General features: G+C 35.7%; 1 protein-coding gene across 4 annotated transcripts in view; it reads right to left on the minus strand.

Moving 5' to 3' along the window:
* Positions 1 to 15,773, minus strand: part of LOC100747273 (flocculation protein FLO11-like) — a 307,210-nt gene extending 291,437 nt beyond the window's left edge. For 3 of the 4 annotated variants that reach the window (XM_033323169.1, XM_024370425.2, XM_033323163.1), the window contains exons 1-2: positions 15,422 to 15,770; positions 6,164 to 6,335 (exon numbers count right to left, since the gene is read on the minus strand). In XM_033323169.1, coding sequence (XP_033179060.1) covers positions 6,164 to 6,334 — 171 coding nt within the window. In that variant the 5' untranslated portion in view covers position 6,335; positions 15,422 to 15,770. Of the gene's footprint in view, positions 1 to 6,163; positions 6,336 to 15,421 lie in introns of all 4 variants that reach the window. The other variant, XM_033323183.1, reaches the window with a different exon arrangement.
* Between the last annotated feature and the right edge of the window lie 1,906 nt (positions 15,774 to 17,679).

Below are 17,679 nucleotides of genomic sequence, written 5' to 3' on the forward strand. Positions count from 1 at the left end.
CTCGTGATCACGTTTGATAATGTAAATAGTTGCTAAATCAACAAACAAACGGGATCGAGGCGTGATGAGGATCGACAAAGAGATCTAGATCTAATAAATGATTGAGTTGAATAAATCTAGATGACTAAATGATTAGAATTTGAGAACATTTTATTAAAATCTAAATTTATAAGTATCATCGTAATAAGATTATTGTTTAGGTTTATGCTTAACGAATATAGAGTATTTATTTTGTGTATTTGAATGTGCGAAGTGAAGCAACGAAATGTATGTATTAATTATTTTATTTCCTCGTACTGAATCCAAAGTCGGTGACAATGGTTGGTGGTGTTACCGACCGACAAACGACCAGAGAACCGAGAGAAGTACCGTGAGTTTAAGCTCGAGGGGTAAAAAGGGGATGTATTTACGACGTTACAATACCCCGCGGGCTAATCCTCACCCGGAGCTGTGCCTAGGTCCGATCGACCCTTCTCCTTCCTCTAAACATCACAATTCCAGGATATGAACACAGAAATTTGAACGGGATAGGATTTCTTTACTTCTTGCTTCATTAATCTCAATATAATTTTCAAATAATTCGATAACGGTTTGATGACAGAAACTTCGATGAATATATTTAAATATATTTAAAAACTGAATATATTAAAAAAACTCAGTTTCATACACGTCTATGTCACAAATTTATGTTTCAAGGTGTAATGGAACTTAATAAAGACTTAATGAAGATATTATACTTCGAGTTAATAAGAAATTACTACTCGTTACACGAAACACTTCAAGATTCCTGATGCAACAACAAGAAAGTGCAAAATTTTATGAAGAGCCGCTCAAAAGGTAAATTGCTTGTTAACGATCTCTTCATAATACGAGCTTTAAAGCCCTTGTCTAACGGAACACCTTACCCGACCTGCCTTTCTTTCTCGAGGCCTAATTGACACGATTTTTATAAACTCCCCTCTGGTTACCGAGGGTTAAGCGTTCTTTTGTACTGCCGCTAACACTTTCAGCCTCAGACCCTTCTGCAAAAGTCCCTTTGTAGCTAAAGAGTGCGACGATGTTGGTGCACAATTATGATTTTCATCCCATGCAAAAATGTTCAAACACCAAGGAAGAAGCTTATGCTATGGCATAAACCACGACAATGATACGTGTATGACGTATGACATTATTTCGAGTCTCTAAGGGCTGGATGAATTCTATATGCTTCAACCCTCGAGTAATGGTGCAAAATATCTTCATGAAACGCAAGGAAAGCGTATGGGAAGTATACGTAAAATACGTACATAATCTTTCTTTTATGCGGCATTCTTTAAGGAATTAATAATAAATAAAGAATTTTAAGTAAAATGAGATATTGAATTATTCTGAATAAGAAGATAAGCTAAACGCATTGAAATTAGTAAAGTTAGTATTCAAAGCAGAGTGAATAAATTAAGTCTATACAAATTACATATAATGCATATATAAATGTTTCAAATGATTCGATATATAGGTACCTAGGAATGAAATGAATGATCAAAAGACCATTCGATTTATTTTAAGCCTATTCACCCCAAAGGAGTGTGTTTTATGGTAACGTCCTTCCCTATAGGTTTTATAGGTTACGAGAACTTCAAATTGAGAGTCACTGACGTAAATATAGGTTCAGGGGTGAAAACAGGGTGCGCATTCCAAAGCCTTGGATCTAGGTATCCTCGCGCATTCATTCATAAAAATTCACTCAACCGCGTGGTTACTCCCACCGAGAGAATTGGAGGGTTCGTTCCAACCCCGATCAGTATGACAGCTCGACAAAGTTAAAGGGTACTGTGCCTCGTCTTTTTAACTCTCCTTCAGAGCAAGTGATTGCTAATGCCATCTTGACTATATGTATAGAAATATTCATGTCAATTCTTTTCTATTAGAATTCTTTTAAAAAACGTCAGGCCTCGAATGAACGTGTTTCGAAAAAAAGCGCATTTCCTAAATGATAATATCACTATCAATGCGATTGACAAAATGTACTTTGCTGTATTACATTTCAGAGTACAATTTATCAATGAAGTCAGAAGAATAATATCTTTTAATTAGCTTAAAGTTATAGCAAGGTTAATGATTAAAAATTATATTTCAAGTAACAGAATTATAAATCACGCTAATTTATAGCGTCAATAACACTGAGTATTCTGTATATTGAAATAAAGACATTACAAAAATTCTTGTAAGAATATTACCCCTAGACTGTAATCGTTCTCCTTTAAAAAGAATGACTGCTCATAATCGTAATCGTAACCATAACGATCCCGACATTTCAGACGGAGCAGATTTCACCATTAATATTCCAGCAGCGTACAGATAATTACCCGAAAGTTTTCGCCTCACGATGTTAATAAAGAAATTACCAGTAATATTGAAATGTCAGTCGCCCTTTATTTTTCCCACTGTCGTCGTCGTGTCGCGTGGAAGATATGAAAACAGAGAAGTCATGCCTTAACTCTCATGATAATAGTTCGAGTGCATTAGAGTCGGTCTAGGTAACTTTGAAACGATGTTTACTTCTAGGGAAGCCTAAAATATGATTCCTGAAATTGATTCTTACGCGTTTACGGTTCTATATTGGAATACCAAAACATTATTGAAATAATTCCGTACGTCTTCAGGTGACAGAAAAAATGTTGCATATGCTGTACAAACAATTTTTGTCCACCTTGTGATAAAAATAATTATAAAGATGTAATTTACTGATTGCTGATTAACTTAAAAACGTTATCGACAGATGAATGTAGAAATATTGTTTGAAAATATACCTCTCAATGTTTCATATATTTTTGTAACGTGTAGTGATCACATGTAAAAATAATTATATTATTTATTTATTAAACGGCTATCATTATTATAATTTATTTAATAAATCTGTATTCAGGAGTCACAAGCAGCCAACCCCCTCATGGAAGATAGCGACACCACTGGCGCCCTCTATAGTCGTTTTCTTCAAATTCGAAACGACGCTCCATTTTTATTGATTTTTTTAAATCTGTTCATTTCAATCCTTTTTCTTACAGGAAACAGTTTGTTAAATAAATAGCATCTGAAAAGTATATTAGTGCAAACTCTAGCACTTTAATATTTCATCACTGAACATGATTATATAATGATCCTAAATAATGTAACACTTAAAACTTAAAAAATTCCATCTTAAAAGCCTTACACTGCTTATTACGAAATAATAGAATAATTATTTTCAGGTCAAAAGCAAATAAGAAATTTTTCGCTGTCGATTCGATCTTACATTGACTTTATCTTATTCACGGTCCCACGAAACCCCTTGGCCTCCTTCCGTTATGCGCGCCGTTGGCTAAATAGCTAACTTCGCACAACTATCTCAATAGATTATGATTATTGTGGAGGAAAGCTCTGATTTATGCAATTATCATAAATTCAGTTCCGCCTACCACCTTGCGTATGCTCAAGACGCTCCAACTATATCCCATTCATAGGATTTCAATAGCAAATTATTTCCTCGTAAAGTATGTGCATTCGCCTGCATGAATGATTATTCAGAAAATTTAAATAAACGCAACATCTATGAAATGTATTGTCTTTTTATCCTACTGAGAGTATTATCATAGCAAAAATATATATTTCTATAATTTTAAAAACCTAAAAACTTTTTTTATTGTTAAAAAACATTAAAAGTTGCAATTTGTGAACAATATGACGATTAAGAACTTTTAACCGTTCATTATCCCCTTTTATAAATATTATATAGAGTGTACTGCTAAGGAAGAACTGTGTAAGCCTTGGGTGATTCTATATGTGTAAGTTTTCATTAAAAATTTATTGAAATATTACTATGACATGCAAACATATTATTAATGTATTTATCGATAAGTTTAAAACATGAAAATATTTTAAATTTTTATGTATAATAACATTTTTCAAATCGAACATTAATCGATAATTTAAGGCGCTTATCATCTGGTTTAAATCAACATTTGCGCAAATAAGTTACAATTTGTCGATAACAGTTTGTCCCATTCAGTAATCTACCTTACCGATAGATGTGACCTTGACTTTGTCGGTACGAAGCACCACTAAAGATGCATTTGCTGAAACCATCCCTAGATGAGGTATCCGTCTATGAGCTATCGTTGATAACAATGTACCCATAGTACTGTCGGTAATAACTTCTCCCAAATTTTTAAAATACTTAATAAAAACTTCTTTTTTCGTTTATTGTACTTATTCAATTGAATCTGAAAATATGTGAAACGTGTATGTTCCTTTCAGTATAGTGAAATATTTGATTATCGACCGAGTATCTGATCAGAGAGTGTCTGACTAAAGCAACATTTACTACTGACTGATAATATTCTACTCTTTACCTTCCATGAGATACATTGATATAAATACAATTGCATGTATTAATGAACAGTCAACATTGTACAACAATTTTTCATAGTACTGGAAGTAGTCAAAGAATAAGCCTAATAAAAATACTTAACTTTTCCAATGATACTGTTTCGAAATAAAAATTATTACTCTTTTAGAAGGTTGATTTCTTGGAGTAGCATTAGCACAAGTGGCTTTTAACAGAGCGACCTATCACATCGTCGAATTTAAGCATCGAACGTACGAACCATTTTATACGGTTAGAGAAAATTCCTTTCCTCTCCAATTACGCGGTTCAAACTTTGGAAACTTCGTCGACGAATCTCGGTGGGAAAAGGTTTGAAACTCCTCGAGAAACTTTAAAAATCGTTATTTTGCAGGGAAGCCGAAGCCTCCCCTACCGAGTTACGTGAATCCCTCCTTCATGACTCCCTGCCGGATAAAATGGAACGAAAAAGAAACAAAAGAGTAATCATACAGCTGCAAGGAAAACTTTTTCGATCAGCCAAAATAGATATTCTCCAACGTATTTAGAGTTATGTAAAATAATTTCCTACTTTGGCATACAAGTTCCAAGCCCTATTTGTCTCAGGATAAAGAAAGTAAACTTAATTTAATAATTTATAATTGTAATTTAATAATTGAAAAATTCGTTATAAACATTAAAATAATATTTACGATAAAACAACTGTTCGATATTCAATACCGCAACATGGTAAATATATTTTACAAGTTAAATTATGTATACCGAAATAAAATTATTTAAAAAACATTCTATATTTCTATAATTATGATATATTATATAGTGAAAATAAGATAAAAAATTATCTACTTCGTTGTTGCGGATTCGAGCTTACGTAGACATTTATACGAGCAATAATAAAGTGCCGAATGATCGATAAAAAACCTCCACGATAAAATAAAACGTCAGCGCTTTACGCGGTTACAAGAGTTCCACTTTACGTTTCTTGTCAATCCCATTTTTTCTGCGAACAAAAGTTATTTAATCTCCTCGTTCATTCTACGAGCGAACGCAACATTATAGATAATTAAAAATTAACTCGTAGCAATGAGGAACGAATTATTCAATTTGGCAGCTTTGAATATTTGATTTCATTAAATTATTGTTATTATGGTAAGATGGGCTGGAATATTATTACAATAAGACTCTCATCATTAGACATTATTTACAAAAGAAGAAACAGAAATATACTTCACGTTTCTTAGAAAGGAGATAAAAGTTTAACTTTAAGAAATTGTGTGAAATGTCACACTTTTAATTAGAAATAATTTGGAAGGAATTAATGGAAAACTAACTTCGTGTTAAACAGCTAATTTTATACTTGTTACGACCAATCAGAAAAATTTCAGAAGTAACTTCAGACGAAGATGTTCGTGTCTTTGTCATTAAACTTATAAACTTCATTACTTATACTTTTACGAAACGATTATGGCACAAATGATTTGTAGAATTTTAATTACAAGTTTCATAAAGAAGAGCGCTTACACCTCGTGAAAACGTTCTCAACGTCAGAAAGGCTATGAAAATGATCTGCTATTTCTTAATACTTAAATAGTGGAAGTAATTAATTTTATATTTAATTATGTTTCAGAGCCTTGTTAAAAGGCGTTGTGAATTTTTAACATAGGTTCAATTTTAATTTCACGATTCTTCAAAGGATTGTTAACGCGACGTAAAGACAAGATAGAAGAAAGTAATTGGTCTTTATGTTCCTGTAAATTGAATGACAACAAAAGATTTTTGATAACTTATTCATGCTTCACTTACCTTTTTCGGCGAGGGATGCAGCACAGTTACCGGGACCTGTCGGGGGGTTGGAATGAGTGGCGTTTGGGTTGACTCCTTCACAGAATATAACGGCAATTTTGTCTCTCTGTTGCTTGGCAGCTCTAGTAAGTGCTGTATAGAATGGTTTTGTCTCGTCTTCTTTGACGCCATTCTATCACAAAAAAAACAAACTATTAACGTCGCTATTAGTACTCGATATTTAATACAACGTTAAGTGGTAGCTATCTGATGAATTAGTAAACAGCACATCAATTGCTAATAACACAATTATGGTATGAATTATTTGTTATATTAATTGCATAACGATATTTATGGTTGGTTTCAATAATGAATAATGAAGAGACGTCGAAGAGTATTCGTTACGATTCTTGTGAATCTGCTCGATAATAAATTTCAATGTTTGTTATTTGTATTAAAAAATTTCCGGCTATATGATTAATCCATATCGCGCAGCATGTGTATAAATACGAATAAAATTTCCAAAATATTCTACGTAACATTTTCATTATGCTGAACGATATAGGCATATATTATAAACCTTATGATTATCGAGGATATCCAAATCTCGACGTAACGGTGTGCGTAGATCCCTTTTTCCAGCAGCGTCGTGAAACTGGATATCGGATAAAACTTTCGCATTTAACTTTTCCGTCCTGTAGGGGAAACGGCCAACAAAGCTCATCACCGGAAACTTTTCCGAGACAAAGAGGAACGAACGGGAGCCAAGCGAGATAGAAGATGACGCGCGCCGCGACGCTGACCACGATATAAACCTACACTCTGCATCACCGTCTCTGTACCAACGTTTACACCCGTGATCGTGTCCCAACTATCCATATACAGATGTCTGCATTCTTTGTTATTATAATTTTCAAACGTAAATGTTGGACCAACAGAATGAATATTAAACTTGTACGAGTAGTCATATCAAATTTAAATCTTTCATCACTACGTAGAACAAAGAAAGCGGATAAGAAATATGGTAATTACTAGGTATAAGATAGTAATAGTGACAAAACAAACGAAAGAAGCGGAACCGCTTGTAATTTGTAAGGAAAACAATAAAGATATTATCTATCTACCGCTACATAGAACAATACACATTATCCCTGTGCTTTTCTCCTCTCATATAATGAATGACGTGACAGAATTAAGTAAAGAACATTTATAAAACAAGATCATATTAGAAAGTAATATAAAATTCCAAATTAAAGCAAACAAAAAACAAATCCTTTTTCTCTCACTTTAAAAATCATTCTATACACTTATCCGGGACGACTGAATAATCTGAACAAAAGTATTCACGGACAAAAGGTAAAAAATTTTTGTTGCAGAACTTGAAACTTATTTTCCAGCAGACGCTCTTAAATCACTTCAGCGAACGACTTACTTTTGTCATCATCGTAAGCAGTTTTCAAATTACAAACACTCAAAGAAAAGAATATAGCTTCCTCGTTGCGCGAAGCGTGGAACGCTAGCAAAAAGTAATGCCTTTAAATGGCTCAAACTGAAATGACATCGCGGCGAGCGTGTGCATGTGCGTTTAAAGTTGACTGCACGTGCTGGTGGAGAATCGCTCGGTGCGCACAACGGTGGGGTAACTCACCCCCGAAGCCGCCGCGAAAGTTTGTTCTCTTGTGTGTTTACGCACGCGCCAGATCGTGCACACACGTTCGACCAAGTACACTTATAGCAATGCACGATGTCGGCGAGCAATACGACCGTGACCTTACCGACTGAACTGCAATCGAAAAACTGGAGGGAGTGTTGAAAGCAATTAGATTCATTACGATTATCTATTATCTGGATTCGATGCAAACTCGAAAATAACAATATTCGTGTCTGTTACAGAACAATTTAGAACGTACTACTGTGATATTTTCTATTAAACTGCTGTAGAATTAAATTTAAAATAACCTTGCCTTTTATATTTCATGTCATGTTAAATACTTTGATGTGGATAACAATTCATTGTTGTTAAAAAGATGTGTTATAAATTTGCTTAGATATAATTCAGTAAAGAAACAAAATCCTTATTCTACCATAACCCATTCTACCATTGTCCGCAGTGTTTGTACAGAGTGTCACATACATCCTACCGCAGTAAACAAGGGTAACTCTCATGAGACGTTTAACTAATATGAAGCAACTTTATTATCGTTCGAAAAAATACATTCAGTATCCTATGATGATTTCATGCGTAACATTATAGTTTTTTTATATAAGTCGATACCAAAAAGCACATACAAAGTGGAATATGAAGTTACTTCAGTTAATAGATTACAATGATTACTTCACGAACTAAAATAATTTTGATTCCAGTATACATTTTAATTCAATTACCTGGAAGCCAATATATTATATACACATAGCAAGCAAAATGTCTATCTGTACACTTTGTACAGTGCGGAAATGAAATAGGTATTGATTCTTGTAATTTCAATACTGATATTTCGAAGCAAAGTATACGTGATCATTTTTGTGCGAGGAAGTTCGCGTTTCCTTATTTGCAAAAAGTTCAAACTTAGCAGCTGCACAAATAATTAATTCGATAACTTCTCTAGCGATGTTTAAATACATTGTATGTAGTTATTGCGACAAATTACTTAAATATAAAAGCTGCAAATCCATTTTAATTACAGCCCAACTTTTGTATACTACTAACAGAAAAAGGGCATAACAATATTCTCAACAATTCTTTATCAGATCAAGCGATAATACAACAACTTTCAATTGTACAACTTTAAAAACGCTATAGTACCGCTTCATTTCAGAGACCACTCTGTTTATTAGATTTATGAAGGTATAATTTTAATTACAAAAATAAAACCTTTAAGAAGAGTTAATTAAAACCAGCAATGAATGTCTTAGGATATGGCAAGATAAAATACATCATGAAATTCTAACTAATCTTGAGAAGATCATACGAAACAAATATTCTTCGTATCTTTTCACCAAATGTATATTATCAACGACATAAATATACCATTAATTCCTTTTCATTTTTCAGGCGTTTTACACAGTGTGAATATTGTAGTATTTAGATGAAAATTAATTTAAACATTCATATACCAGTAAACTGAGTTTTCAATTTAGTTTAATATTAAAATAAAAATATAGATATCAAATATACAAAATTTTATTTAAAATATATGTTTTTATACGTAAATTTAGTGAAGAAACGAACGTAATATACACACATATTTCTATGAGTATTTTAATAAAAGTATCTTTATGACTAAATGCCTGGATAAAATAATTAAAACATTTTAATATTGCAAAATATTTTGCGCCGGTATTTTTTATATTACTCATTGCCAGCCCTTTAAAAATAACATTTATGTCCTACAGTTCACCAATTCGGATTTAATTGTTCCCTTTCACTTGCCACGTTCTATTACATAACATTATGTCAAATGTTTCATGATATTAACCTAATATTAAAACTGTTTCTTATTAAAAATAATAAGTGTAAATCAATATTATATTTTTGAAAGTCTAGACACCCGTCACATATTTATTACATAAAAATACACCATGAATGTGAAGCTAAGTAAATTTACTACAAACTACATAGCGAAATAAATTTTGAGCGGAACGGCAAGAACCCCATCCCCTTAACCGTTCTTCTCTATTTCCTTTCGATCAATCTACAGTAGACGTATGTATACTGTATGTTACTATTAAACTTCTTTGAAGTTTGCTTATATTGAAATACCAGAATTAAAGAAAAGATTATTGATTTCAACAAACACATTTAATTCGCATGTCTACCACGTGTAACTTTAAAGCGATATCAACGTTATATTCCTTACTGTTTTATTTTTTGCTAATAATCGATATGACTTGATTATATGTATAATGCAACAACTTGTATACAACACCCGCTTTATTTTATTTTCGGCAAATAATTTCGTTACGTCGTTCTTCTGTTTCAAAATGATGTAATAATATGTAACATAAAACTACACGTATTTCATAAATAATAAAATTAATATCAACATCAGTTATCCCCTCTTTCGTATACATATATGCGAATAGATGCACGTTATATATATATATATATATATATATATATATATTCATCTGTATGAATTCTGTCAATTTGTCACGTTCCAATGTATATGTGTATACATATATATGTGACAAATTGAAGGAATTCATACAGATTTACAATTTGACCTATCAAACGATTCTCTAAACTTTTCTGAAAATCAATAAAAAATATAGGTCATAGGAAATTAATGATGCCGTAGATACCAGTTGAAAAGCTATACAATTGCTTCGAAATTACGTGAAAGTGAAGTATTTTACAATATTGGCTAAAGCGTTAACGATTCGATTCGAATGACTTGTATCTCTTGCCACGATAGTGTGCTCTTTCCGCTTTCATTCTTCGCAATTGCAATATAACAGATAAACGATTGTGCACAGGTTATTAATCCGAATTTTTGTTTGATTGATGTGTTGGACGTATGAATTTAAATGATAGAGCTAGCATTATCATATTAACAATTTAGAAATCACCTAATAAAATAAGATTAAGATCACATCAATATTTTACTATTCGTTTATAAATTCATAATATGTACATAGATAAATCTTGTAATAATTTTTTCAACGCGATAAAATCTTTCCTGTATTCTGAATTAAATAATCGTTATTCGCACCGGTTTGAATAATCATTAAACAAGTATATATGTATATTGATTACTATTACATAATTATATTCATATCCTAATTCACGACACGGATTCCATATAGAAAAGAACCTTTATTACGTACGATTGAGATAATAATTAAATGAACGTGATCGTATCGATATTAGATGACACAGCGATAGAAAGGAGGGAAGAAAGCACCGAACGGTGGAAGAGAAATGAAAAGAAAGAAGAAGAAAAAGAAGAGAAAGAAGTAGAAGAAGAAGAAGAAGAGGGAGGTGGCGGAAGGTACGTATTTCAGTCATCCGGCCAACTTTTGCAAGTTTAATGCCCGAGCGCTCGAGTAATTTAACACGACGAAATTAACTTTTCAGTTTTACCAAAGTTTCCTGGCAACTTAACCACGTTTCCGCGTCTCTTTCCATCGTATCGCGCGTTCTCGCTTCTTCTGGCTTCTTCTTCGCCCACTCTCCCGGTACCAACACGAACACCTAAGACCAACTTTTAAAGCGCTCACCGTGGTAACAACTGCGTGGCTTAGCGCGAGCTCTACTCAACTATAATTCCACCCTTAAGACTCCAAGTTTACGACGTAAACTTCCTCCTTACCGTCGGCGTCGGGCCACGCTGATGCCGATACTTCGATTTTGGCAACGAGAAAAACAGAGGTGGTCGACAGGAAGGAAATAGAACTATGGCAACGGTGGACCGAACCGATATCGGAGATTTGTACGCGAAAACAATTGGATCACTCCGCAAAGAAAATTCTCAGCAGCGTGGCAGTTATCAGAGACCTTCCGAAACGCGTATCTGAAAATCATGTAATCTGTCCACGCTTTTTTGTCGGATAATACCGCGATCGAAGATGATAAGCGTGTTGCAATATTTTGCTACAGCGAGATTGTGTATTTGGAATCCGGAAATCTTCTCCAAGAGCAGAACGTATTTTTTCCGTATGAAAGCTTTACAGAAATGTAATTCGGATATTCTCGATATAAAATTTATTTTTTCCTTGTTTCTAAGAAAGGACATTCATAATCGTTCTTTCTAACCCTTTAATATTTAGATATTTGGTTTGCAAATGTATAACGCAAATATTCAGCAAAGAATTAATATAATTTTCATTCATATAAAATTCTAATTTCGAAATTTTTTAAATTTTACCTCATGGAAAAATTAACCGAGAGAAAGGAAATGCTTGTGCGCAGCTTTGCTTGGCTATTATACTCGCACGATTGGTTATCTGTTACTTCCCATTCATCTGTCCCGGCATCCGCAACTTCTCAACGATTTCAAGCCTTTTCGCCAAGAGTCAGCACGAAAACTACCGAACGGATACCGAGACTTGAAATATTGTATCCATTGCTCATTCTAAAACGCCAGTCTTTCCGGTAAACAAAGCTTTTAATGATTGAGTGCACATTCGACGCTTTCGCGTTTAAAATCGAACAAATGAGCGTGCCGTTCACCGTTATGACATTAAATACATTCAAAAGTTTCGAAACTGAATCTCTTTAAAATATCGATTTTATACGTAAATATTGAAGCGTGCCAAAATCACTTAAATTTGCGGTTGATCTCGTAAGAAAACGATCGTATCGATCAAATGACATGGTTTCAAGTTTCGTCACTATTATTTATTCGCTGAATTTTTGGTAAACGTGTCCTCGATATAAGAGTTTGGAAGAAGTCGAGGCATCAAATAAGTTTTACTATATACGAACTTTGACACAGGTCAGCAATTTCTTATCCAATTTTTATTTAGTATCAAAGTTACAGAAAAGCTATTCGCTACGAAGTTACGAATGGTATAAAATTATGTTTGGAAAACTTTTGCTTCGTTCTTTTTAAAAGATTTATATTTAGTATGTTACTCTTATGAAACAATGTACTGCTTTAAGAAATACTCGACTGTTCGTTTAAAACATTGTCAATTGGAATATATTTCTTTCAAAAATAATAAACTAAAAAATTCGTCATTAACGGTACCATTTTTAGGATATAATAAATTAAACAATTATGTTAGATGTAATAGATGCATTGTAGTTGCAGCTTGTTTTCTACAATGTTTGTTGTAAAAATACGTAGAAGCGTTGAAATTCACTCGTTTCAGTCAGTCAAAGTACGTTTCACTCGTTGGTAAATGAAACAAAGTAAACAGAAGAAAATTATAACGTTAAAAATTGCATTCGTACTTTATTCGCAAGAATGAAAAAAATATCAGACGTCAAAAATAAAAATTGTAACAAAAGTAATGGACGTTTCATTAGCTATAAAGATAAGTTTCATTTATCCCCATTAACATTTAGAATTGATATTTAATAAACGAAATCTAAGGAGGAAATAAAAATGATCGAAATATCTTTTTCGAGCCATAGTTGATGTTAAGAACAATTGCGAAAAGAAGAAGACTTATTACTTCCTTCATCCTTAGAGAAATACCCCCAAAATACTTCCTTAAAAACATTATCTCCTGATAAATGTACTCTAGCATATCTAAATAAACTTAATGAGTTCCTCCTTTGCGGTGTTGCCCATTGTTAATCTTAAAAGTATGGCACATTTACTCTTTTGGAACATCGAAGAAAGAATGCATCGCGGAAGGATACAAAGCAATGGGACTGACTCTCTTAGGCAATATTCACGCGTATGAAAAAAGAAGTAACAACTACGAAATATCGAATTAACCTCTAGCTTCGGTCTTGTGAGGCGAAGCGAGGAAACAACAGGAAACATCCTGGACTACGGCGATGTCGTTGACGACGACGTCAACCTCGACGATGAGACGCACGCGCGTGGAATTGGAGTTGAAAGGCCTTGGACCACGCTCCGGAGAATTCCAAAAGCTCCCGGCCAACAGCCACTTGGTGGAATTCGAAGCACAATGCCAACAACGCGGAATTACACCGCGGAACCGTAATGATAGCGGCTTAATTAGTGCCTCTCTACTTTTTCATGCATCGGACTGTCATCCCAGGTGCTACTAAACGGGGACAGGATATCATATAACGCGTTTAAGATAGAGAAAACTCAGAGTTTCCATTGTTTCTCTCGATGGTACGTAACTCGCTCGATAAGAGTGTTTATTCGAATAATCGAATAATTGTTTCGGGGATAATACGTGAACGTATCGCACTAGTGTAACTGAATTATTATTTAACGCGAAATGAGGTAAGCGTAGAGATTGAAAGAATTTCTTATGTACAGTATTTGTTTTCATTACAGTTAGAATACCAGCGTGTCAGACTTTAGAGAAGACATTTTGTACTGAATAACCACTGTTTTATGTTCATTCATAATGAATAAAAGAGGATAGTGAACATTTTATACGTATGGCTTCCCCAATTTTGTTAAATTGAAAACATGATGTTTTATGCCCATAGAAGTATGCGAGTTCTTTTTCAGAAAAATTACTGAGCGTAATTCGCGCCGGTTTTTTCCTCAAAATCATTTTGGCTCGTATACAAGGAACGCTTTGTATTCTTCCGGTATGACATAGATTTTTAACAATTACCAGACTGGTACGATATTTCGTATAATCCCGAGAACACGACGTCAAGTTTAATGCCCGATATCTCGTGCTTCAGTTCATTCTTTTCGAAATCCGCTGGTTCAGATTTTCCGTTACCAGTCCGTTTCCAACAAATCGGTAGTTTTCGAAGCATAGGTTCAACACAAATAAGAAATTATATCCAAATGAAATGTATGCAAAGCAAAACAAAACATTTACGAACTAAATAACATAACAATAAAACCGGAATAAAAAGATAAGTTAATACCGTGCACATAATTTTATAAAAATATCAACGAATTTTTCGCACAGAATAGAATATAAAATTTTAGTAACGGAAAATTATTAAATTAAAAACATGTATATAATTTTATTACATTTTATAGTTATATTTCCCCGCCGCAATACACTTAAACTAATGAAACTTAAAAGTCGGCTACGCAAATACAATCGCACATACACGTATGATAACGCGCAAGAAACAATTGCTCCGGTGTGTAAGCACAAAGTTTCCGGATTCTCGATCAAATCCGCGCTACTACAGGAGCGCAAAACTTTTCGACGCTCATGAAACTTTCGAACGTGCGATCAGCATGTATTGGTAAGTTTATAGTGGAAGGGGTGAGCTCACAGAGGATTAATCTCACATTGAGTCTGCGCGCACAGAATCCCGATAATCAAAAGCGTTGATACTCTCACAACAAGCAACGTTATATAGAGTCTAGTAAATGATCAGCTGACCTATTCCATCCCCGGAGAGAAGAGAAACGCAGTATCGCCAGGATATTCGCGACGAATTACGCAGATTAGAGAACGATTCTTCTCTTTTTATCTATCAATACGAAAGTCTACCAGTCTGCGGCGATAGATCAGAGTCGAACCGATAAACGATCGTGAAATCATTTAACAAACGAATCTGCATAGACAGCTTCGAATTAGCGCGCAAAAGTTCAAATAGTTCCTTACAGTTCAAGCGAGGAACTATATTTCCAAAACGACTCGAATATTTTATGTTTAAATAAACAGTTACACCTGTTTAATCACAGCAATAATAACTATACATACGTGATTTATTTGTTGAAAATTAAGCCTCACGATCCAGTAATCCTGACCAGTCAGAAACACTTTTGAATCATGATATCAGCGTGTCCATCGTTGGTCAGTCGAATTCAGCACGAACACCAACGTAAACAAACGGTTCATGATGCCACCGTACGATTCACGAATGAACATAGTAAAAAAAGCAGAAATGTCCCTGTTTCACGTTTCTTTATTATCTTGTGTCACATGTTTCCTTAAGTTACGCACATGGTCCTGCTTGGAGAAGAAAGATCGGCCTGATAAGAAGCCTGATCGTGGTGACCACATCTCGTGTCCTGTACCACTTTGCTCATCCCACTGTCACCGTAACACGCGGCACGTTTATCGCTGGCACGCGTCCGGCGTTACCGACGGAGTAAACTCGTTACTAGGTTAGAATTCGGTGAAAAGGGATCTCCGTGAGCGCACGCTACTAGAAAGCGGTCTCGCTTCTCCCCTCCCTCGGTACAGACTTTCCCCCCCTCTTTCTCCCCGCATCGCTCGTAGTTTCCAGGATCTCGGGAAAACTTTGCTGGAAAGCGGCAGGCGGCACGAGCCGAGTGGGGGTTGACAGATACGTACACCCCATCCAGAGTTTGAGTAGGGGAAACAGTTCTCCCTCTCCAGCCCCCTTTGTCTCTGTGTGTAAGCATGAACGCGGTAAATAAAAAAGTTTCAAGTCACTCGCGAATTCGTCGGCCAGCAATGCGCAGGAACCAAGATGGCGCATTACTTCGCAAAAGTTTCTTGCTACACCTACGAATTCCAGAACAGCGATCACCGGCAAAAGAAAAGGTATTTACTCTTGAGCAACTTAGCCGCGCAACAAGAAAAAATGATTACGCGCTTATGGCTTAGCTCTGATACTCAATTCGACGCTTTGTAAACCGTCTGCGAAACGAGTTATCAACAAATTCGCGGAAACGAAACGGTAATCAGTAGTATAGGATCGAATATGATCAGACAGGCCTGTACTCTATACTAGGAGAACAGGACGATTTAGAACGCGTAAGGAACGCGTCGAGATATTTCAAGTCGCACCCAAAATTCTTCAAATTAAAAAGGAACTTGTCCTACTGTTTTTACAAGATGTTACATTTACGTTCTCTGTTACGTACAAGGTAGTTAATATTATATAAAAAAATCTTTTATCTGCTGCGATATCTAACTTTACTATGAAATTATACTCGTATTCGCTTTCATAAGACTTAGCGACACGAGTTTCCTCTAACTTTCCACATGTAGAATAAAAGTCACGCGAACATGAGTTACACGTGGCAAACATAGAGAAGAGCGCGGCATCGTTTGAGTGGTACAGAGAGCGCGACGACCATTCAACGCGAGGAAGCGTCGAAGCGGATCGTTTTAGGCAGCAGGGACGGTGGACCCCTGAAACTTAGAAAGTGCATACTCTCGATACATGCGATGATTCCCTTCTCATCGTCAGAGGCTGTCTATTTGCGGAGGTAGTCGTACCTGGTTGCTTGCCGCCTGCCCTCGTGGGAGCCAGCTAAGGGAAATCAATATCTCACTAGAGGTAGAGAATATGAGAAAGAGAGAGATGAAGTGGCGGGAGTAGGAGTTGGCGAAGGAAAAGCAGGAGAAAGAGAAGACAGAGAGAAGATGTAGGTGGAGGTGGAGAAGTAGGAAGGGTATAAGAGGTGGAAGAAAATAGGAAGTAGGAAGGAGAAGAAGGACGCAGTTTGCGCTCCGACGACCTCGCTTGCTCGTGGTCTTCCGCGGCCGTAGTGCCACGCGTGAACTCGAATACCGCGGTAGCAGCACGCGTAACTCGTGCAAGAATCTCCCACTACTATATTCTATAGTACGCTATTACGCTGTTATTACCGGCAGCGCTCGGTCGGTCACACACGCCAGCACGGGCCGGTCCGTTCCGTCGGTAGCGCGTGCCGCGTGTGTTCTTTCGCGCTACGACAACCACCATCACACCGCGCACGCTACCTGGACAAACACGTTACCCCGCGTGTGTTACCGCGTACGCAGCCAACTCGTTCCAATCCTATCGGCCGCTTAGCGGGAACTGGAGACGAAAACCTTGCCCGCACCGCGTTGCCGTCCTCACTCCAAACTCACTCTCATTCTCCATCCCCTTTGCTCTTTCACCCCCTGAATCGCGGTCTCGCTCTTGTCCTCTTTCTACGTTCGGCTCTCTCGCTCGCGCCGCGTTCTCACACTCCGCGCGCTTCTCAGCGAAACTTTCCCGGCGTCGGGACACGCTGCCG

The sequence above is a fragment of the Bombus impatiens genome, unplaced genomic scaffold (assembly GCF_000188095.3).
Source record: "Bombus impatiens unplaced genomic scaffold, BIMP_2.2 scf_0044, whole genome shotgun sequence".
Taxonomy (NCBI): Eukaryota; Metazoa; Arthropoda; class Insecta; order Hymenoptera; family Apidae; genus Bombus; species Bombus impatiens.